General features: G+C 35.9%; 1 protein-coding gene across 4 annotated transcripts in view; it reads left to right on the forward strand.

Moving 5' to 3' along the window:
* USP45 (ubiquitin specific peptidase 45) overlaps positions 1-24,964 on the forward strand; it is a 59,101-nt gene that overhangs the window by 10,931 nt on the left and 23,206 nt on the right. For all 4 annotated transcript variants that reach the window (XM_070376556.1, XM_005902608.2, XM_070376557.1 and 1 more), the window contains exons 5-9: positions 845-945; positions 13,361-13,503; positions 14,119-14,214; positions 16,632-16,762; positions 18,040-18,127. In XM_070376556.1, the coding sequence (XP_070232657.1) occupies positions 845-945; positions 13,361-13,503; positions 14,119-14,214; positions 16,632-16,762; positions 18,040-18,127 (559 nt within the window). The remainder of the gene's footprint in view (positions 1-844; positions 946-13,360; positions 13,504-14,118; positions 14,215-16,631; positions 16,763-18,039; positions 18,128-24,964) is intronic.

Here is a 24,964-nt window from a genome sequence, read left to right on the forward strand (position 1 = left end):
TTTAGTCATACCTCTAGTTTTCTTTAACATTTTCTCTGTACATTAAAGAAAAATTCTTGCTAGTTGATTTTGCTAAATTAGAATTCCAGAGGAGGAAAGTATCAGTTCTTCAATAGTCAACTGGTTTGGTAATTCTCTACAGGGGATAGCCTAAGCATATATGGTTTGTGAAAACTTAAGGATCTCTCAGTTTCAGTACTGTTGTCATTTGGGTTGATAATTCTTCATTGTGAAGGGGCCTGTCTCATGAGAGGACAGAGTTAGCCCTGGCCTCTAACCACTGGGTGCCAAGAGTAGCTCTGCCAGTTGTGATAATCAAAACTGTCTCACAGCTTTGCCAAATGTCCCCAGGGGTGTGGGTGGGGCAGAATTGCTCCTGTTCGAGAGTCACTTGACATACCCACATCAGCTTCTCCCTTGTCTCTTTCATGTCCAGTTTGTTCCTGCCTGTACCTGAAAGTATATAAATCTGTTCATTTCTCTCTCGAGCCATTGCATCTACCCTGATCTCCGGCTATTCCTGATGCCATCCAATCTGCCATTACACAGAGTGATGTTTTTAAAATGTAAATCGGATCATGGCAACCCTTGCTTAAAAACCTCTCATGGCACTCCATTACACTTAGGATAAGTGACCCCAACTCTTAAATTTGAATACTAAGGCTCTGTATGAACTGTCCCCGGTTATGTCTGTAGATGTATCTCATTGCTCTTGCCTCACCCTAAGTATTTCCCTTACCCCTTAATTTAAAGACAAAAGTGGATAAATACTAACTTTATTTCTTGATGTGCAAAACTACTGAACATGTTTTCATAATATTTGCTTAAATTTATTTCTTTTTAGGTGTTATGAGTGTGATGAAAAATTATCAACACATTGTAATAAGAAGGTTTTGGCTCAGATAGTTGATTTTCTCCAGAAACATGTTTCTAAAACACAAACAAGTAAGTTCACAGCAGTTGCTAAAGAAATTTGTATTAAGGTATAATATTTTATAATTCTTATAAAGAAATGATACATTTATAAAGAGTACTTTGAGTTTTAGTGTGACCTCTCAGTATGAGTGCTGTGAATTCTTAGGTAGCGATTTTGTGATGTTATCTTACATAACTAATAATGAGAAGATGGAAAGGATAAGTTACTGGATTGTGGGCTTTGGAGTCAGATGGTGCTGAATTTGAATTTCGGTTCCACCTAAATAATTTAATTATCTATGTGACTTTAACTTCTTATTTATATGATACTTCTATCAAGTGGGATTGTTGTAACGCTTAGACATGTTCTCTAAAGATTAGGAAGTAATGTGTATAAAAATACTTACATAAACCTTGACACATATTTATGAAATGACGTCTGTTATTTGTTATCATTGTAATGCCATCCTGACATTCACTACCTGGAGTTAGGCTAACCTGCCAGATTAAGGGCTCAGTTCCCAAAAGATTGCCCTCACATCAGACACCATTCTCAGGCTAGGAGTTCTCAGGCCCCCTGCATTTCTGACCAACTGGCTATCAGGGTGCCCACTATCTTCTTAGTTCAATAATTTATTGGAATGACCCAGAACATAGGAAAGTGCTATACTTAAAATTATAGTTTCAATATAGCAGCAACAACAAAAAAAAACACAAATCAGGACCCGCCAAAAGAAAAGATATAGGCTGAGATGTGGGAAGGTACCAGACATGAAGCTTTGTATCTTCTTCCTGTGGGATCAGGATGCATCACCTTCCCAGTGCAGTGATGTGTCAGTACACCCAGGGTATTGTTAACCAGGGAAGCTCACTGGAGCTTTGGTGTCTGGAGTTTTTAGTAGGGTTTCATTGTATAGGCGTGGTTGATTGAATCACTGGCCACAGGATTTAACTGAGCCTCCAGTATCCCAACCCTCTAATCACACGTTTGCTCTTTCTGGTATGGCTGGCCCCCATCCCGAGTCATCTCATTAGTGTACACCCTCTAGAGTCCCACATGAATAAAAAAGATACTTTGCTAACATAAACTATCAAGAGTGATGTGAGGGGCCCACCATAAGTAGAATAGATTCTCCAGTCACTCTGGTAATCCAAGGATTTAGAGAGGTCTTCTCAGGAACTTGGAACAAAGAGCAGCCAAATTCTTTATTATGGAAGTGATGTATATGTTGTATTTTCTTATCTAACATACAAGTAATATGTAATACATGTTAATATATATTAAGAATACATAGAGAAGCAGTTTATTCAATCAAAAATGTTAAGTGCCTACCACTTAATACTTTATTTGATATGAAGTGGTAAAACAAAAGCAGGTTTAACTTGTCCTCATGGAGTTTAGAGCATAGGGAGAGAGACAAACGTAACACACATGTAACTTCTGATAAGTGCTACAAAGGAAAGGAACAGATTGCCATGATAGGTGGTCTCATGGTCATAGTGATCAAGAAAGGCTTACGTGGCTGGAGTGTGGTTTGCTGGCAGAGAGCAGAATGTGATGAAGTTAAGATACGGTTATCAGGTTATGAAGAATACCATAGGGAATTCCATGGTAAAGAATTTTTATTTTATTGGAAAAGTCATGGAAACTGTTGAAGTGCTTTAAGTAAAAATGTAGTAGTCATTCCATCTTTTTTAAAAATAAAGATTACTCTGCCAAATGGAGAATGGACTGTTGTGCGTGAAGAGTGGAGGTGGGGAGATCCTTAAGGAGGTTATTGGGGTAGAGCAGGTAAGAGATGAGGAGGGGTTCTGGTGGAGAGTGGTGGACTAGGTGTAATGAGTGAGGGAGAGTAGGAGGCATCAAGTACGGATCTCAGGATTTTGGTTAACAAGGCAAATGGGGATAAATGGCCGTGATAATTTTGAAATGCCTTTGGAGCAGGAATTGAACTGCTTAGTAGGTGGCATCAGAAACTGAAAAATTATGTAAAAGTATAGTTTTCAGCTGTGTTTTCTGTAGCCCAGTAGAGAATGATTTTTATTAGCTATTGCTCTGAGACAGTAATGGTGAAAACACTAGAGGAGGAGCTAGAGGAGGTAAACTCAGGTTCTTGGACAGCAGAAGAAACGATTAATTTTATCACTCACTCATTGGAAAATATGGTGGTTGTAGATATTTAATACTTAGAGAGCAGATGTTGGTCTTGATGGCTGTCTCCTGAAGGCTGCACATTACTTTCATTGGCCAAAAGAAGAAATGTAGGGACAGGATGGCATGGGTGCCAAAAATACAGTTGTAGAAATTATTCCCTCTGGATTTTTTACATTAGAGTTTCCTTGAGGTTAAGAATAAAGACAGTCTGATTCCATTGAATTTTACAGATTTCTTGTGTATTTATTATCACAAAGGATATTGTAAGGTAGGGAGTGTAGAATGGGACAAAAATCGTGGGGGGATTTGACATTCAATTCTGACTCTTTTCAATCACTAGCTCTGTGACCTGGAACAGATTATTGTTTATCTGAGTCTCAGGTTCTTTTATTTCTTTTCTTTTTTTTTAAAAATATTAAATTTATTTATTTATTTGGCTGTGCCAGGTCTTAGTTGCTACATGTGGGGTCTTTAGTTGCAGCATATGAAGTCTAGTTCCCTGACCAAGGATCAAACCCAGGCCCCCTGCATTGAGAGTGTGGAGTCTTAACCACTGGGCCACCAGGGAAGTCTTGTCTGAGCCTCATTTTCCTCAGCACTTTATCCATCTTTCCCATGAGAATAGAGGTTGACAAGACCTTTCTTAAGGTTTAAGGTGTGAAATAAAAAATATAATGATGTAATTCGAATAGAATTTATATTTTGAGTGATATTCACATAGAGTCCTTCAGAAATTCAAAGAGGAATACAGTGTTCAATTGAGCTCAGTAGGAATCACGCATGAGTGGATGAGCTGGCTTCCAAGTTGGTCCTTAAAGGATAAACTTTGGACAGGTAGAAGACATCATTTCAGGTGGTGAGAAGGAAGTGCTAATGTAAGCTTTAACTGTTTATGAAACCAGGGTAGCACTTGGAATGGGGGAACAGGTTCTTGAAAGAGTTTGAGAGTGTGTAGAACCTTTAAAGTCAGGGAGAGACATAGTTCTGAATTCAGGGTTTCCAGAAGGTCTAGGTCAAAATGTTATTATCTCTGTGTTCCAAGTTTCAGTAGCTCTTGGGCAAATTTGATTCAAAATAAGATCCCATGGTATTCTAGAAGTAAGTTTTTTGGGATAGTAATATTATTATAAAATGCTTTACAGATCAAATATGGAAGTTGCTATTGAGGTTTGTAAGAATGCTGGATATGATTATATAGTTATTTTAAATGATAATCATGAAGATTGTGGAAATATAAAAACGTCTGTATATGGGAACTCAAAAAGACTATTAAACCGTATTCACTGTGTTCAAGTGAAAGGATAAGAGTGACTTAAAAGGAGCCTTTTTATATGTTAAGTAAAAATAACTACTGAGAGGAAAGCCTGTACCTGTACGTTAAACATGTTTTTAAGTTACATGATGCCTGGTCTCATTTCACATCTGATGCATCTAGTTTAGCCTCTCTGCTCAGTGAATCTCAACTTTTGTTCCCAGTAGCTCTTTAGACTCTATCAATATTTCTCATATTAGATATTAAAACTAAAAAAGTTAGAATGTTTTTTAATTTTACTGGAAAATAGTAGTAATTCCATGACATGTTAACACAAATATCATATTTTTAGGACAGAGAACTGTTTCCAGAACAACACAAACCTAATCAGTGGCGTTGTTTTACATTTTTACAACTCTCTTGAATGTCTGGCTTAATAGAAACAGCTGGATTCTCATAGCTACTTATGCATCCAGTCTGTTCTGATATCACATGGCATGTAGCTGCTGGAAAACTGCTTCGTATAATTGAGAATGAATGAAAGTTAAAAAACCAAATAACATCTTGGGCTTGTTACGAAAATACTGTTAAGCTTAAGGACGCTCAAGAGATGGAGGTCATCTTCAGATCCACTTTGAGAACTGCTGAACTAGCACATTTCTATCCTTGTAGTTTCTGTCTTCCATCTTTCTTGCCTGAAGGCTCGGCTTATATCCTACTTCAGTGACACTTTCCCAGTCCTTTGTTTTATCTCTCTGTGTAACCTACATTATAATCTTAACACTCGGTTTTGTGGTGTTCAGCTTTTGTGTGTATCTGTGTCTGATTTATACAACTGTACGTGTCTTGAGGAATGTACCCTGGCTTATGTTCTTTCTGATTCTCATAGAACTAGGCAGTAAATACTGTTGAACTGAATTCTTGCATTTTCACCAAAACACCCCTGAATATTATCAAATTATTTGTTCATTCAGTCTTCTAATATAGCTGAGTTTCTACCTTGCGCCAGAAACTGCTAGATGTTGGAGATACAGTGGTGCATGAGACAGATCTGTTTCTCAGTTCCTGCCATTATTGATCATTTAGTCAGTGAGGGATATTGACAAGTCATAATTATAATTGCTGCTTAAATAGTGCTGTGATGGAGCAAGTACAGTGGACTATGAGAACAGTTTGGAGTGGTATCTAACCTAGAGGATCCAGGAAATTTTTATTTAGAGTAAGAGATTTCTAAGTTGGGAGCTGAAGGACAGCTAAATATTAGCTAAGCAGGGAGCTGAAGGACAGCTAAATATTAGCTAAGCAGAAAGGGAAGGGGAGATAGCTTATTGATGAAGGATCTGTTTAGGGATTGTATAGCTGCAAGATTGAGTTTTGTGATGATGGCCATGGTGAGAGGTGAGAATCTGGAGGTAAGTGGAAGTACCAATTGAAGGGCCTTGTAAGTTTAGAGTTTATCTTGCAGGCAGTATTGAGCCACTTATAGGTTCTAAGCAGAGAAGTGGATGATCAGTTACGTAGTTTAGAAAGACCACTTACTGTGCAATGGAGTTAGATAGGAATGCCCTTGTATGTATACCTGCCCACTCATATGGCAGTGTCATTTTATTGTATGACTCAATCCAGACTTCTGAGGACAGTGGTTAGCCAGGAGGTAGAGGAATGTGGAGAACAAACAGGTGAAGTCATTGTTATTTGATTCCAAGGTAGAGGAATAGTGGGATAGCAAGTTTTTCCTTTTTATTCTTTAAAGATTAATCTTTTCAGCTGTAGAAATGGGCAAATTACATTAATACTACATGACTGGTTTAGGTAATTGCATTAAGCAGTTGAGGGAACCCTAGTGCTGGTTCCCAGAAGAATGCTTACAGCTGTGTAGATCTCACATCTGATGCTAGAATTTGCTTTAAAAAAAAAAAAAAAAAACTCTCCACAATCTCCACCTCAAACACATATCAGAAAACTAAAAACAACAAATAAAATCTCCTTATAATGAAAAGGTCATATATAACACAAGATTGGAAAAAGAGCAAGAAAACTTTCTTGTGAGACCCATCCAGAAAACCAGAAATATGTGGGCCAGTTTTCTCAGAGGGCTTATTGCTCATTTTGGTAGTCTTGTAAATGTCACAGAAGTATTCTACAAACACAGGAATTCCCGTCGAAATTGTGTCATTGCATATATGTGAACTAGGCAGATGATAGAGAATCCCACATTCTTTTCTAAACCAGTAAATTTGAGTAATACTGATGGGATGCCATTTTCAAAGAACTTAAAGAGAGCATGAAATATTATATTCTGTTCAATTCATCAAGCTTATGCTCCTGATGTAAAAAGACATGTTGGTTCTTTGGTTTTATTAAGTTTGTTGTACCTGTTTTTGAAATAAGAAAGTATATACATTTGGAATCTGAAATAATATATCTGAGTATAAATAATATTGTACCCTTTTACAATAACAATATATAATGTAATACTTTTTAAAATAAATAATACAGTTCTGCTATAAAGTGACAGTCGTATGCCTAAAATTTGCGTTTTCCAAAAATAAGTACTAAAAATAGTTATTCCCATATATGAACGGGGTTAGGGACAAAAAAAATGTTGAACATTTAAAAAAACAACTTATTACCTGTAGGGATTTAAATCTGGAGTTCCTCTTCCGAATTACAGAACACAGAAAACCACTTGAATGAATTTACTCAGTTCTCCCCAAAATGGTGCTAACTTGTACCCTTCTGGGTATAGAGGAAGATGTTAAATTGCATACAGTGGGTACGTAGAGTATTAGGGCTTAATATTTTTTGATGAACCCTTTGAGAAGGGCTGCTATAAACTTTAATAAAGGTATAAATTCATACACCAAAGACAACCAGCAATTGATTATATACAACTTTTGCTTGAAAGCAGTAGTCTTTTCTATCACCACTAGCATTTCATCAGTGTCTCAAGTTGTTACACTTAGAAACCTTATCATCCATTGTTAGACAGATAGCAGATCATAATGGATGTGTGGATTCTGAACCCAGATTGCCCAGGTTTGAATCTACTCTGTACAATTAGCTGTGTGCCTTCGTTTGATCATGATCTTTACAATGAGGAAAGTTAACAGAGGAGATGATGCTTTCAGATTCTTTCTTTAAATAAGCAAACTGCAAAATAAGTTTGCTTTCCTCATGCCTATGGGACACTCAGGATGCACTAGTGTTCCAGCTCTGGTTTAACCAAGACAGTTCACAAATATTTATGCCTTTGCGAAAAGAGCGACGTTTGATATTATTTGGCAACAAATCCACTGTTGGTTGTTTTCAGTTTTCTCCTGCTAAGTCACTTCAGTCGTGTCCGACTCTGTGTGACCCCATAGACGGCAGCCCACCAGGCTCCCCCGTCCCTGGAATTCTCCATGCAAGAACACTGGAGTGGGTTGCTGTTTCCTTCTCCAATGCATGAAAGTGAAAAGTGAAAGTGAAGTCGCTCAGTCATGTCCTACTCTTAGCGACCCCATGAACTGCAGCCTGCCAGGCTCCCCAGTCCATGGGATTTTCCAGGCAAGAGTACTGGAGTGGGTTGCCATTGCCTTCTCCCATGATGAACAAAACTGCATCTTTGGTCCTGTGATGAGCAAAACTGCATCTCTGTATTTGCTTCTCTGTTTCTGTAGGTTAAATTTTTTGGAATTTCTGGCCAATTTATAAGCACATCTTGAATTTTGATTACTGTTGTTAAGCTGCCCTCTAGAAAGACTATGCAAAGGATATAGTTGGCAAGAATACTCTTTTTTCTGTGTCTAACTTTCTTTATAGTTTTTAGCGATTTTTTTGGTTTTGTTTTTGGGGGTTTGGAGGGAGCAGTAATGAAATTTTTAGTCATTGTTACTAAGTCCACCAGTCTTTTCTGTAACGGTTTTTTAGCCTTTGAGATCATGCTTTGAAAGTCTTTTTATTCTAAGGTTATAAACATATTCACTCACAATTTTCTGGTACATTAAGGATTTTTTAAAGTTTATAATTTAATATCTGCTGCTGCTACGTCGCTTCAGTCGTGTCCGACTCTGTGTGACCCCAGAGACGGCAGCCCACCAGGCTCCCCTGTCCCTGGGATTCTCCAGGCAAGAACACTGGAGTGGGTTGCCATTTCCTTCTCCAATGCATGAGAGTGAAAAGTGAAAGTGAAGTCGCTCAGTCGTGTCCGACTCTTCGCGACCCCATGGACTGCAGCCTACCAGGCTCCTCCGACCATGGGGTTTTCCAGGCAAGAGTACTGGAGTGGGGTGCAGTTGCCTTCTTCTGATTTAATATCTAGAGTTGGTTTAAACGGTAGGTAATCTTTGTGTTGGACTCATTTTTATTGTAGCAAAATTTGAGGTGCTTAAGATTACTTTTTAGATAATCTTAGCCAAATTTTGAAAACATTTTCTTTTCTCTTTATTTTGGCTCTGCTGGTGCTTCAGCCAGAAAGTGAAGACTTTGTCTGGTTTATTTTTTTGTTGTTGCAGCAGCTTTGTCCTTTTAATTATACCATCCTTCAAAACATCTTGAAGTTCAGCCCTTAGTTGCATTCATTCTGTGTTCATAAAGGAAGAGTTCTTAAAGTGAATATGATCTAAAATTGCTGCCAGATTGAGAAAGCTTTGTTGTCTCTAAAAGCAAAATGATCAGTAATTATTCTACGTTGGAAGTAACAAATTGCATTTTATTAAAATGCATACCTGTCTGTAGGTCAGATAACTGTGAGACTGATTCAAACACCCTTGTTTTCAACTAGAAACTTAAACTCGCAGCTGACAGTTTCAGTAAGCAAATGTACATGAATACTTAGTTTCTAAAAGTTTTACTATGATGTAATCATGAATTTCAGGCTAAATTTCTCTATGCTATTCACTGTGTGTCAATTCCTTATACTCCAGTCATAAATCATAGGCAATTATAAATAATTATAGATAGTGGTACATACAGTATCTGGTACACAGTGGACATTTAATAAAGCAATTTTATTTGAACTGTTACCTTTTACATTTATAGTTTACATATATTTATATAAACTATTTCGTATATAACTGTTTCATTGTAACCATGCTGCTTAGTAAAATGAAAAACGTGCACTTTAAATAAGATACATATAAATAGTTCTTAGAAAATGTCAGTCCATTTTCTAGTCCTATTATTGGATCTATTTAATATTCAAGCCTAATAACATAATTAATTTTGAACGTGTTCTCACAGAGTTACATGTATAAGTCAACAAAACAGACTCTTGCCACTTATGTGAAGTAGCTATTTAACCATGAAATAAACTATTTTTATTGCCATTGCCCCGTGGATATGTTCTTCCTGGCAGTGCTGTCCATATTTGGTGGCTCTGCATGGAGAGCCAGGTGGTGCTGAAAAGCATCGCACAGTGAAGCGTGGATATATCTAGGTTTGACATTTGTCATCCCTTACTGCTGAAGGGAAGGGTAAAATCTGGTTTTCCATATGCTTATGCTTTTTTTTGCCTGCAGTTTTGACCAGATGGTCTTATGAACATTGTTTACTTTAAGATGCTATCCCAGATGTTTTGAAAACTGATGGGTAAATGTGATATACAGATACATAAATCATTTGCACTTTATGGTTTAACAAATACTATTTGGCCTTATAAGATTAAAATATAAGTTACTTCTGGAAGTATTTTCCCAAGTGAATAATAAATATAATTTATAGATATATAGTATATATTTATATGGAGTTAATAGTTTATTTCCCCCAGCCACTCTGTTTTCATAATAAGCTAAAACATGGCAACATTTATTAAGAACATTAACTAAAGGGAATACTTGTGAGAAGTCATATTTGTTAGGGGTTGAGAACAGTCAAATCTGTACGAATCTTGCCTGCTATTTTTTTGTAATTCTTCTCATTGTGCATAAATCACTGAAGAGAAATTACCTGGCAAAATGACAATGGATTTATAATCAAAAGATTATCATTTTTATTCTGGGCAAATCACTTAACCAGTTGGAGAATGAGTTTTGTAAAATCACAGCAACAACCTTGCCCCAAAAGACGGGACACTGCTTGGATTTAATTATTCTTTTGTCCTAAATCTCTTAAAAATCACTGTGAAGCCATCCAGTGGCAATAGCTACAATGAGAGCCTGAAATCTGCCAATTCTGGACTTCAGTTGGAATATCAGATGTAATTAAGAGGTGGACTGCTCCCGTTTGCAAGCCAGGATCAGCATGGGGCTTCTTCTTGTTTGTGCAGTGCTTCTTCAGCACTGGCTGGCTTTTTTCATTTGCTTTTGCATTTCCTTGCAAGTTTGAATACTGTCTGGCCTTTTCCCGCTTTTCCTTTTCTCTACGCCTGGCCTCTGTACCTCAGTGACCCTCTCCATTGATTGTACCGAGCTTTGTCTCCAGGCTCTAGTATGGGGTATAATTCTTATCATTTATTTTTAATATCTGGAGGACAGGAGGAGAGGTCTATTTTTCTAGTTCTTTTCTGTGTTAATTCAGAATTCTAGGGTTGGGATTTAAAAACAACTCCTCGTTATCTGGATAACAAATATCCAGTAACAACCAATAGTGTTTAACGTAGGAATAAAGGGGGGAAAACAGGTAATAGAGTTAATGATAAAATGTTGTGTCACAGGGTAAAAGTTGAGTTGAAGGAAAAATCTTTTCTTTGTAATAGATTTGGTTAGTGAAAGAAACATCTGAGAATCCACAAATCTATTTTTCTCCCTAAGATGTTTCCACATGAGGAAAAAAAGCAGGATCACAAAAACCATGAAGTCAATGTAAAAGGCAAAACTCACATTAGCAATTTAGGAAATCCAGTTAGAAATGAGATAAACTTGAGGGGAAAATCCCCAGAAAATACAGGAAATGATTAAAGAGAAGAAAGTGAGAGCAGACAAACAATGGACATGACAAATAGCTCATGAAGATGTGGATGTTGGCATGAATAGCAATTTCGGGGGGCTCTCTGGGCTGTTTTTCACACACTTACAAAGTGCTTAGCATGCCCGATACTTTGCAAAGCAAGTTTAGCTCATTTAATCCTTATAAAAACTATATAAGAAAATATGTTAATCATCCCACTTGATTGATAGTGGAACCCTATGGCTAGAAGCCTTTCCTTTGGCAAAAGTCACAGGTCGTTCCTTTGACCAACAAGGTGTGCATGATATCAGTCTGCCAGTACCTGAGACTGAGGTTTCTCTTGATGGTGTTTGTTTTCCACTCCTGTCCATGAGAAAAGGGCCACCTCAGCGCCTTTGTATCTCCCATAATGCTTTTGTACAGAAGGCTGGGGAGGAGATGTCTTAATTTATTTCCTCTTAAGAAGTCATTGGAAGCATATAAAGCTAAAATTTGACAGTATTTGCTGTTTAATGTTGTTGGTTTTAATTTATATTGAGCTTTTAAAATATGTATGTTCTCTTCAACATCATACCCCTGTGGAGGATAGAGCAGTCATAAGAGACATTCTCTTATCTCCATGAATCTGGTTGGAGAAGCAGACAGCCACTTAAAAGTTAATTAGCAATGCAGGACAGCATGTCAGTATTGCATGCGTGCATGCTAAGTCACTTCAGCTGTATCCAACTCTTTGAAACTCCCAATGGACCACAGCTTGCCAGGCTCCTCTGTCCATGGGATTCTCCAGGCAAGATACTGGAAGGGGTTGGTTGCCATTTCCCTCTCCATTGTCAGTATTAAGTAAATAAAAATATAATTGTAAATACTGTAAAATCTGAGAGTTGAAAGGAATATAAAAGAACATCCCTTTAAAATCAGAAGATTTGAGAACTTCGCAGTTTCATGTCAAACTTCAAATTATAATGATTTAGAAATCTGTTAAATAGATAATAATCAATAATACCAGTTCATAAATGTTAGAAATTTTTCTTCATTTTCATAGTTATTAAACATGATGAATTGATATAATTTGCAAATCAGTGTTAATTATGCAAGTCAGTAAGCCCAAAACATGCACTTTACCATACTCTTAAGTATTAGATATTTTACTTTTTATATTATGCTGTGGGATTCCCCACCCCCTAGCCCCAGGTTCTGCATCCTTGGATTCAGCCAACCACAGATCAGAAATATTCCCCCCCAAATTCCAGATACTTCCTAAAAGCAAAACCTGAATTTGCTGTTCACTGGCAACTATTTATTTACATAGCATTTTTATTGTATTAGGTATTATAAGTGATCTAGAGATGATTTAAAGTATATGGGTGGATGTGTGTATGTTACATGCAAATACTGTGCCATTTTATATAAGAGACTTGAGCATCCATGGATTTTATTTTGACAGTTTCTAATTTATAGAAAGCAAGAACTATACCATCCCCAAATTACTACTGTATGGTGTTTTTAAAATTCCATCACATTTCTTCTGTTTATTAATTGGCATTCTTTTGTCAGGAAACGTTTTTTCTTTTATCCTCATTTAAAAAGTCTATTATCAATTCAGACCCATTCTCATTTTGTTCATTGAGTAATACTCTTATCAGTACTCTTCTTTATTTTGATATACAAATTGTTCCAAATTGGACCACTGGAAACCTGTTCAAAATGATGCCTGTGTATTTTGACATACTCATCTTTTTTTCTTCTTTGGAGCACTTATTTTCTGGAATAACAAAAATGGTAGAGGCTCATTTTGCCTCTTTTGCTGCCCCAGGTTTAGAATCAGCCTTTTCTTCAAAGAGTCTTCATTTGTTTTAATGGACAATGGTATTTAGAAACCAAGATCTTTTCTACTTGCTTGTTTAAAATTCATTTTAAACTACTTTATTTTTAAATTCACCTGGAATTCTACAGGGAGGTTTGAAGAATGGATGTGTATGTATTAGGATGAATTAAAATGAATTACTTTGGCTGTAAGATACAAAACAAGAACTACTTATTTCCATTTGTATTCTTGCCCCTCAGAAACAGATTCAGAGGAAAAATCTTGTTTAATTTTAAATAATATATTTAAATTGTATCAAATGATATGTATTTAAAATCTCATATCCATTGTGTTTTCTCTAACTTAGGTGCATTTTCTAGAATCATAAAACTTTGTGAAGAAAAATGTGAAACAGGTGAAAAAAATAAGGGAAGAAAAGGTGGCAGTGTAACATCTGTAAAGGGAATTACAAATTTAGGAAATACTTGCTTCTTTAATGCGGTCATGCAGGTAAGAGCCATGAGAAAGCTTTGTAAAATGTAAAAGTTTGTTTTAATTAATTTGTGTTTTTTGGCACACCTTGGACGTCAAATAGCAAGCACACCTTGGACTGCTAAATGTTCATCTAGAAGTTTATCTGTTTTCTTTTTGATTGTTTTTGGCTGTTTTTAGCCATTGGGCTTCCCTTGTGGCTCAGCTGGTAAAGAATCCGCCTGCCATGTGTGAGACCTGGGTTCGATCCCTGGGTTGCGAAGATCCCCTGGTGAAGGGAAAGGCTACTCACTCCAGTATTCTCCCTGGAGAATTCCATGGACTGTATAGGCCATGGGGTTGCAAAAAGTCAGATATGACTGAGCGACTTTCATTTTCACTTTAGCCATTGTCATATAGTACATATGCCTTCTTTTTCCACATTGATTCTGAAAGACCTCTGTAGTTTACCATGGCTCTGTCAGTAATAGTGATATTTATTAAATGTAAAATGTATTTAGTTAAATTTTCTTAAAACCTAAAGACATTTTTGCTATATCAGATGATATTTGAAACTTGGAGAGAGTATTTATTCTGTGAAATTGGAGGCATATTATAACTGAATCAGAAGATAATACTTTTATTTTCTTTCAGAACTTGGCACAGTCTTACATTCTTACTGAATTGATGAATGAAATCAAAGAACATGGTACAAAACTCAAGATTGTTCCTTCCTCTGACTCTCAACTGGTAAGAATTATAATTATCTGGATAATAGCTCTTTTTAGATAAGCTGGTGATGTTGCCAAAATCTATTTTTCTTACTTCTCAGAGCTATCCATTGAGATGGTAGTCAGAGAATTTGAAAAAATAATTCAAAAGCATTTTGTGAAAATAAATAATAAGACTTAAAACTTCTAAGATCAGAGCTTTAAGATATGTTATGCTTCAAACATCTCATAAGTCAAACAACAGAAAAAATACTGAGGCAGCTTTTGAGTAGACATACTAGAAAAGACTATAGCGTTTTGATTTTTGTTGAATGAAACATCTAGGATTCTTGTTCTATATTATAAAATCTGTATTATAAAATTGATAGTTAATGGTAACATTTACTTAAATACAGCATTTTTATCCTTTAAAGGTAGATTTAATTTTAATAGTGATCATCTGAAGGTTTTCTGGAGCCTAGTTTGATATTGGGTTTTTAAACTAGTGAGAAAGGGGAAAAGGCAGCCTCTGACATTTGGAAGCTATCCTGATACCCACTGTTAGGCCATGTTGTTCACGTAACCTCACAGAATACCAGCCTCAAGCAAGGTTACTCCAAGACTGTTAAATGAGACAAAACAAGTCCGCTTAATACTTTTGTCTAAACCAAGATTACTCTTCCAGTGAGAAAATCCCAGTCACCTTCTCTTGGCCAAAAGGAGTCACTGTGACTTTTTTTTTCACTTGTTACAGCTTTAGCTTCATTCTAGTTTCCTTTTATTGAGATATTTCATCGTAGAAATACCCCCACTTTATTACAGCATCCAACTGAGAACAGACCTTTTCTAAAATTATTTTCCTTAATTTCTTCCCTAAACCACCCACCTGAAACCCAAATCCTCCATTGGTTCTTTTGAATACCTCTGATTGAGACACTCCATGGTTCCCTGTTGTGTGTGTTCCCCCTCAAACCAACAAGTAATGAACCCATCTTGTTCTGCTCCAAGTGTGTTCCTGGTGGTCTTGGAGGGTATTACACTAATAATTAAGAGTCCAGTTAGAAATTGATTTGGAGAAGGTGATGGCACCCCACTCCAGTACTCTTGCCGGGAAAATCCCATGGACAGAGGAGCCTGGTAGGCTGCAGTCCATGGGGTCGCGAAGAGTCGGACACGACTGAGGTACTTCCTTTTCACTTTTCACTTTCATGCATTGGAGAAGGAAATGGCAACCCACTCCAGTGTTCTTGCCTGGAGAATCCCAGGGATAGGGGAGCCTGGTGGGCTGCCGTCTATGGGGTCACACAGAGTCGGACACAACTGAAGTGACTTAGCAGCAGCAGCAGAAATTGATTTGTCTATGTGTGTTTTAGAGGAACAAAGAGTGAAGGTATAGCTCATAATCTGGCTGTTGAAATTCTTAAAAAAGAGGAATTCTAAAACTTCTTAGCCCAATGTAGTAACCTTAGGTTTTTCTTCAAAGGAAGCAATTTTGAAAGACACTATGGTTGTATTTTTTGTTAAAAAGTCAGTCTGTAAACTCACTGCCCTTTCATTCTCTTGAGATTTTTATGGTGAAGCCCAGTTGCCACCTTGGGAGCTAGTGAAGACTGCTTTACAAAATAATGATAGGGTTTGAAAAGATTTCTGACTAACTGTGATCTGATGTTAGATTTAAGTATTTCACACTTGAAGCTGTGAAATTAGTATATGGCAATCAGATATTATAGCTGATCACTGTAGGTTTGTCATTCTAAGAGGGAAATTTTCAATCTTAGGTCTTAGTTTTTTAGGACATAATAGTTGACCTGAGTTGTGGGACTATCAGTATAGATCACTGCTCTTTCACCACCTGTTTTCTTTGGGCCTTTGTAATCTGTATGCCTTTTCTTTCTTTTCCGTACCTTATTGTGGCTCAAACCACCAGTAATATGTTGAACAGAAGTGATAAATGTCTTAGTCCCCGAATTAGAGAGAAAACACTCAGTACTTCATTATTAATATGAGTAGGTATAAAATAAGTACAAGGTAATGTATTTTGTGACATAATTCCCATTCCTTATTTTATTAGTAAAATATTTGGAAAAAAGAATATGGGGTTTTGCTAATAAATGTTTATGATTATTTGTGAATATGTACAAATAACAAGTCAATGAATAATTTTAGGAGAGTACATGAAGGGACAGTTAAAAGCAATGAAATATTGGTTTTTCACTCTTGAGCTAATAGTTATATAAAATAAAGGGCAGAAGATATGAGAATACCTATATTTTTCAAGGTAAGGCATTTAATTTCATTTTTTATATAGTTTTCTTGTATATGAGGGAATAAAGCTTTTTAATACACTTGAGATGGTTTAGTCATCATTTAAACAATATAACTCTCTCTTAGATTTTTTAATGACATTTTATTTTAAAATTGTTTATTTCTGACAAAGAATTGATCCTGTTTTTAAAGGACCCGTTAGTGGTGGAACTTTCAAGCCCTGGACCATTGACCTCAGCCTTGTTCCTGTTTCTTCACAGCATGAAGGAGACTGAAAGAGGACCACTTTCTCCCAAAGTTCTTTTTAATCAGCTTTGTCAGAAGTGGGTACATCTACTGTCTTAATATGAATGATCATGAGTTACGAAGCACTAATATGCTTATCTGGGCTTCCCTGGTGGCTCTGACAGTTAAGAGTCTGCCTATGATGCAGGAGACCTGGTTCGATTCCTGGGTAGGGAAGATCTCCTAGAGCTTAATATGAGTAGTTTGACACTTACTGTGACTTTGCTGTTATGTCTTGGACTACCAAGAGAAAGGGACTTTCCAGGTGTCAGTAGTGGTAAAGAACCCACCTGCCAATGCAGAAGACATAAGAGACACAGGTTTGATCCCCAGGTTGGGAAGATCCCCTGGAGAAGGGAATGGCAACCCACACCAGTATTCTTGCCTGGAGAATCCCATGGACAAGAAGAGCCTGGTGGGCTATAGTCCATAGGGTCAGCGAAGAGTTGGACACGACTGAAAGCTACTTAGCACACATGCAGAGAAGGAACTAACGTTTGTTTAGTTGCAGCTGTGTCCTGTATGTAAATTGTGTCTCATAATGCTCTGAAGACGTGATTGTTTTCCCCCATTTTATGTATAAGAAAACTGAGACTGCCAGAAGTTGAGTAGCTTCCTGTGTTTCATGAGAACAAGGCAGGGTTTAAATAGATGTCTGTCCTGACTCAGAAGCCCATTATGTAATACCATAAAGTAAGAAAATTATAGAATTGTAAAATCTAAAAGTGCCGTTATAGATCATCTAGCTTAGTTTTCTTATTTTTTAAGATGAGTTTTGAGGCATGCAGAGTTTAAGTAAATTTCCCAAGATATTGCCAATATGGTTAAAAACAAAACCCTTATGTGCCTAGAAATAAACACGTTCATAAAGGACCTGGCTTAACTTTAAAGCATTCATTTATTCTTTCATAGAAATTTGAAAAAAAAAAAAATGTGTGTGTGTGTGTATATATATATATATATTCCTAGTTTTGTGATATTCTGTGGTGTATCATGTACCTTAAGGGTGTCCCCAAATTCTCAAAAGTTCAGTGTACTGTACTGTGAAGCTTGACACATTTACGGTACTTGATGTGTAGTCATTGCTTAATAAATGTTAGCTATATTGTTTTCAGTGTCCTGAAGATCTCATCCTCATGTGAACAGTAACCATATTTTGTGCTTCTATTTATAGAAAAAAGAGTAAATTGAACCTTGGAATATATGAATATTGAATATATGTTATTTCGAGGTGATTTTAAATAATAGTAATATATTATTGATATAATTACTTTATTTCTTTATTTTTCTTTCCTGTTTTGTTTTTAAATCATAGGGCCCCTGCATTTAAAAGTTTTCAACAACAGGACAGTCAGGAACTTCTTCATTATTTGCTGGATGCAGTGAGGACAGAAGAAACAAAGGTCAGATTTCTCAATGTTTATCACATATACTCTTTAAGAAGAAGGTACAAAATTGAAGGAATTTTACCAAAATTTTAACGTACAGTTGAAAGTAATTTGACTTTTCTTTAAACTATTCTGTTTATCCTCCTCCTCTTTTTTGCCCTGCCTACCACAAGATTATTTTTTTTATCACTTTACAGCTCTGTTATCCTTTATTAGTTTATATACTTTGACTATAAATAACAAATTAATTAAAACTAGCTTAAATAAAGAAAAAGGAATCTAATATTCCAGATAAATGGGGATACAGGACAGGAAGTTTTTCAGAAATCCAGAAAGTATTCTCCTTTTCCTCCTGGTCTCTCTGGCTCTGTAGATTTTCTTTATGCATGTCTCTGCAGACTGAGTAGCTTCTTTGCTTCCCTGTCTGAATGGTAGCTCCTAACTGCCATGGCTTGCATGTTGCAGTTCCACGGCTTGCATGTTGCAGTTCCACATGTATAAAGATGAACTGGCTGCTTGTGAATCCTAATTTTAAATTCCCAAAAGAGAGAAACCTCATTGTCCCATGTTGGATTACAATTCACTCAGGGATTAGAGGACTGGGGTCCCAGCCTCCTGAGTCAGGGTCTATTGAGTAAAGAAGATCTAGATAGATTTCCCAAACAGTATTTACTATAACCCTGTCCCTTAATTTAGTGGCTGTTCGTTGACTCTAATATTAAATTAGTTATTTACACCTTTTTTGGTGGGGTCCTATGCAAACAGGATACAGTTTTTCGGAAAAAATGCCAGACATTAAAGATGTCCAGTATAAAGCACATATCCCCCACTTCCTCCTTTCTCACTTGGAGCAGACCCTGCTAATCATTTCATCGCCGTTCCACTGAGTCAGGATTCAGTCTCAGAATCGTTCTTGACATAGCACTCTGGACAGCCCCTGCCAATCCTAATTGTCGTAACAGGTGAAAACCCTGTTTCCTGTTCAAGGTGAATATATTTCTTAATCTATATGTTAATATGCAGTAGAACAACCAGGTGCAAGTGAAGTGCTGATGTGCTTGTGGTAGGTGTTTCTTTTGTTACTATGAAGGGTGGTATCTTTTCTTTTTTAATTCGGTTTTTTTGAATTGTACATGGCATTGTAGTGTTTCTTTATTCTGTATGGCCAGTTTTCAGTGAAGAGACAGTAATGGTTCTAATAATTTCTCGTAAATTATCTTAAAGAATGAGTCAGTTACCAAACAGTGTTTATTACAGTTCTATCCTTAATTGGCTGTTTATAGGGTATCATATTAAATGAGTTGAATTTCCACTTCATTTTAATGGGGCTTCCCTGGTGGTTCAGATGGTAAAGCATCTGTCTGCGATGCTGGAGACCTGGGGTTCGATCCCTGGGTCGGGAAAATCCCCTGGAGAAGGCAATGGCAACCCGCTCCAGTACTCTTGCCTGGAAAATCCCATGAACAGAGGAGCCTGGTAGGCTACAGTCCAGGGGTCGCAAAGAGTCAGACACGACTGAGCGACTTTACTTTTTACTCACCTACTGTTTAAAATCAGGTCTGTTGTCTCTGAACAGATTGTGATCTCCTCAAGGAATGGTATTCTATGTGCCTTGCACTTAGTAGGTGCTCATTTAATGTTTGTTCAATATGTTGTCTGTGTTTACTCTAAATGGACAATTTCATTTACGTATTGAATTGGGAAGAAAACAGTTTCTTAAATGAATAAACTAGCTAGTTTTGGGGGGCATTTGCACTTATTTTGAATATGTTATAATTTGAATAAACTGTTAAATTGAAGGGTAGTTCGCATTATATTTTATCTGTAATTTGTTTTGAAGAAATCAGTTAAGAGTAAGTTTTGGGAACATTAGCACAGTCCCCCTGAGCTAATAATTCATTACATTTTCTTAGATCTAGAAACTGATACCAAGAATGGAGATACAAACTTAAGTGTTTCAGACTACCAAACTAATGATCTAATTCTATACAATACTGCTGATTAAACTTTAATTTTAGGGACTTCCCCTGCAGTTCCATTGCAAGGGATACGAGTTTGATCCCTAGTTGGGAGGCTAAGATCCCACATGCTTCACAGTGTGGCCAAAAAAAAAAGTTTAATATTAATGCTTGATCATCAGTGACTAGTATGAATATACATTTTAAAGCTTGCTATTTAAAATGTAACCATAATTATTTCACTATTTGAAAAAGTATTGAATCTGATTTACTAATTGATATTCTTATTGAAGGGATTGATACAATAAGAATTGATATTCTTATTGAAGGGATTGATACAAGGTAGCAAAGTAGAAAGAGATGCTCTGTGTTAGGAATAGTAAATGCATTTTGACCTTCTGAGCCTACAGATGACACAGTAGTTACTTTAGGATTAATTGAAGCCATCAGTTGCTAGAAAGATTTTTTTTCTTTTCCCCTGAGATTTACAGGAATATGTTTACTACATGGTGGTCATGTATCATTGTAAATGGAATTAAAAGTCACCTTTTTACAATATTTTTCTCTGTTGATATTACAAGTAAAACAATAAAATCTATCGTAATTTTTTTTCCGATTTTGCTTTCATTGATGGCATTCTTTGTTGTAATTATTCTTTTGTCGTAATGATGCATTGGGATTCACAGTATCTTGAAAACTCAGGCAGTACAGCAGGAAACATTAGTTTTTGAAAGCTCTTATCTTTCTTCCTCTACGTGAGGCTTTTAGATGGAGTGGCAGAATTAAAATGTCAAGTCTTGGATCTCTTCTGTCTCGTAAGCAAGGACAGTCATGCTGGTTGGGTACAGTGAGTACCCGGGCAGGAGCTGCATTGTCTAGCCTGGGAACTCCACAGCTGTTAGTCTGGCTGCTGTTGTGGTTTGTCAGCGCCATGTGTTCTTTGATTGAAGGAAGGCTACAGCGGTATGTCTGCCACCAGACCCTTCTAGTGATGGTTAAAAAATGGCTGACCTCCTTTCATCTTGTTTCACTAAGGTCTTTTTCTTATGACTATGAAGTTGAGGAATATGACTCCTTCTTGCTAAGTAGAGAGATAAAAGGGATCATTTGTGGAAAATTTGTAAATTTTTTATATGTGAAATAAAGTCAAATTCACAATAAGGGCTTCTTTTATAGGCAGTCTTTTCAGCTTAGAAATATATGCTTCTTGACTTTTTTTCCTTTTAGTTTGAGCTATCACTAAATTAATGGTATTATTACATTTTTATTATCAAAGATTTATCACTTTAATCCATTATTAGGTAACATGATTTTAAAGGTAGAATAGCTCTGCTAACTTAAATTATGTGTTTTGCATTCTTATTTTTAAAAAGAGTTTAACAAGGAGGTTTGAACTGGTTGAACCTTGATACTGTGAATTGATTAATGTGCTGCAGTTGTTAGTAGCTCTCTGACCAGTCTTTTTTTAAAATCTAAATGGCTCAAAGCACAACTCTTAACAATGAAGGTTGTAGATGGACCTAAACCCATTTATTTTATTCAACTTGATGAACTACCTTTTAACTAAGTTTAACAGTTTAGAGCAGAGAATGTAAATTTGTGGCTAGGATACAATGAAAAAAGCAAATATCTAATAGTTTAATAAAAGTTAAGAGTTTAAACAGCTTCATTGTTTTTACTCTTTTAAAAAAGAGTGATATTGCAGCTTACATATCAGAGTATGGTAAAGGCTCATTAAAAGTCATGTCTGAAATGGTAAAATGTTCAAATTGTAGAATAAATTTGTAGACTTGTAAGTTGAATTAGAGGTCTTTAGTTGCTGGATAGACTTTTTACAGTTTTATCTATAGATGATATTTATAGGTGAACATGGGTATTTATTGGCATCTTTCATTTAAGTCCATTGAATATTTCTCTTGCATGGAATTTGCACCGTTCTAATTTGCTTCTTTTTTCAGTGTTCAGTGTTCTCTTTTCAAGGTAAAAAAGTCAAGTTTTTACCTCAGTATCAAAATTATATCAATTTTCAAGTTTATTGAGTCTGAATTAGAGATTATTTCAATATTTAATAGCTTCTGGGACACATATTTCAATTTCTTTCACATGTAAGTATATTTTAGGAGTGAGTAACATGGTATGAATTGTTGTATGTTTACTTTTATATCCTACTTTGTATATATTTAAATTTTTGAATCTTGCATTAACTTTCAAAATAAAGAGAATAGCGAGCAGTTCTAGGAAATATAATGTGCTGATCATAGGCTAGTTAATAAATAGAGCCTACTTTCATAATTATTGGGGAGGAATATTAAAAACTAATTATAAAACATATCATCATATAGAAGAACATGTACAGATATAGTTTAAAGCATACTATAAATACTATTAGCACTCCTCCCTACCACCACCCCCAGAGTTAAAAAATAGATTATTAGTACCATAAAAGCTACCTGTTTCTTTTTTTCAAATACTTCTTCCTCAGCACAGGAAACCACTATTTTGACTTTTACAGAAATCATTCCATAGTTTTGAGAGCTACTTCTATATGCTTAAACAATATGTTGTTTAGTTTTATTGGGTAGCAAGCACAAACTTAACTGCCTTTATTGGATGGTTCCCAAAAGATGAGTTGAGAGAATCTCTGGAACGTAGTCTGGCTTTGGCTCCCCAATTTAGAAGACCTCTTTCTGGGAAAGTCAGTAGGCAAGGTCATGAATGTGTTCTGAGTCACACCTGTCAAAATCAAGGTCAATTGACAGAGATTAGAAGAGACCAGGTACTAGTTCTCATCCCAGAAAGTTGGAGACTGCTCCATGTTTTCTGCTTCTGAGTTCATCATGGCCCACTTCATGACTCTCGGGAATAGGCCCAAGCAGAACAATTCTGGGGTGGTAGTTTGTTTCCTCTCCTGATCAAGGTAGCAGAGCAGAGAGGGGAGATGTAACATTAGCAGCTCATTCCCTGTACATTCTGTTCTCAGAGAAAAACATGGTAGAATGGCAGAAGGGATCTTGGTGTCAACAATATATCCTTCTTGTAAGTCTCACTGCCCCAGTCTAGATTGGTTGCCTCCCACATTAGATGTGTAAGCATCATTGTGAAATTCTTCCTAACTGTCCTCCTGGGCATTCCCTTACATGATGCCCCTGCTGTTGCCTGTAAACCACTTTGTTGTCTTTGTTTGTGTTCTCATTTGGTTGTGTGTGTGTATGCATATGTATGTTTTTCCTTTTGATTAAGGTAACATATTATAGCAACTTTCCATAGCAGAAGATAAAAAGTTTCCTTTTTTTAAAAAAACAAACTTGTTCCTTTATAACCAATTCTAACCATTTCCTTATTGATTGTTCCTTATATGTGGTTTCCAGTGTTTTTGCCTTTATGAACAATGCTCTGATGAATAATGTATGTGTGTTATTTCACATGTCTGTAAGAATATCTATATAAATACAGAAGTGAGCTTTCTGGGTCAAATGATGCACGCATTTGGAATTTTGATAACTGTTACCAAATTGTCCTCCATAGGCATACAGTTTTCACTCTGTCAGCAACATAACATATATGGAGAGGGTTTTTCCATAACCTCACCAAAAGACTGTTATACCAAACTTTAAAATTTTTGTCAATCTGATAGGTAGCAAATGGTATCTCAGAGTAATTTTAGTGTATGTTTTTCTCTTTTTGAATAAAGCCCAGTATCTTTTCATTTGTTCTTATTTTTTTGCCCATTTTTCTACTGGGTTTTGATCTTTTGCTGATTTCTAAAAGCTTTTTGTGTACTAGAGAGGAAATATGTTACCAAGTTTATCATTTGTGATGTGATTTTGCCTATAATGTGACAATAGCTTTTTTTTTTAAATGTAATGTAATGCTAAACATTTTTTTGTTTTTGAATTTAAAAATCTTAAATTTTTTTTTTATTTTTATATGGCTTCTGGATATTGAGTCTTGGTTGAAAAGGCAAATTTTTAAATTTACTTCAAGGTTATAAAAGAATTTCCCCATGTTTTCTTCTGGTACTTTTATGATTGACTTTTATCTAAAGCTTGATCTATTGAAATTTACCCTGTTCCATGATATTTTCATTTTTCCCATTTGGCTATCCTATAGTTACCCAAACTATATAGTATGTTTTCCCCACTAAATTGGTAGCACTCTAATTATACTAACTTTTCATATTATTTGGGTTTTTTCTCAACTTGCCCTTGGTTGTGTTTGCTTATATGTTTAAGTACTAGATTTAACCTTTCAGTTATGAAGATTTTAATGCATTTAGTCAATCATCTCTTACTACACTTTTCTCTCTGCCCCCAGGTTTTCATTGCTATTCTTATTTATTTTTTCCATACCTGGGTAGAACCTACCTCTCCCTTCAACCTCTCACATTAAAAAGAGAAAAAGAAAACTCTAAAATCTATATACTATTGCCATTCTCACTGGAATTATGTTAAATAAATAAATTGGGTGGAAGGTGAATTGAAATGTTCATAATGATAGGACTTATCCAAGAACGTGCTGTGTATTTCCATTTGATCAAATTTTCTTTTGTCTCTTTCAGTAGTGTTCCTTTTTTAGATGTTACACATTTGTTTAGTTTATTCCTAGTTATTTTATATTTTCAGTTGCGATTATTGTTTGTTTTCTTCTATATCTTCTAACAGTTCTGTTTGTGTGAAGGCGATTGACTTCATTATCTTTATATACTCCCTATTAAATTCTCATTATTATAGTAGCTTTTTATCTCATTTAGTTCCTCTGGCTTTTCGAAGTAAAAAGTCATGTCATCTGCAAATAATTTTCTCTCTTTTATACTTTTATATCTCTGAGATTTATTTTTTGTCAAATACATCAGTAAAACTTTACAGTGTTAAATAGTAGTAGTGAATGGGGGTAT

The sequence above is a fragment of the Bos mutus genome, chromosome 9 (genome assembly GCF_027580195.1).
Source record: "Bos mutus isolate GX-2022 chromosome 9, NWIPB_WYAK_1.1, whole genome shotgun sequence".
NCBI lineage: Eukaryota > Metazoa > Chordata > Mammalia > Artiodactyla > Bovidae > Bos > Bos mutus.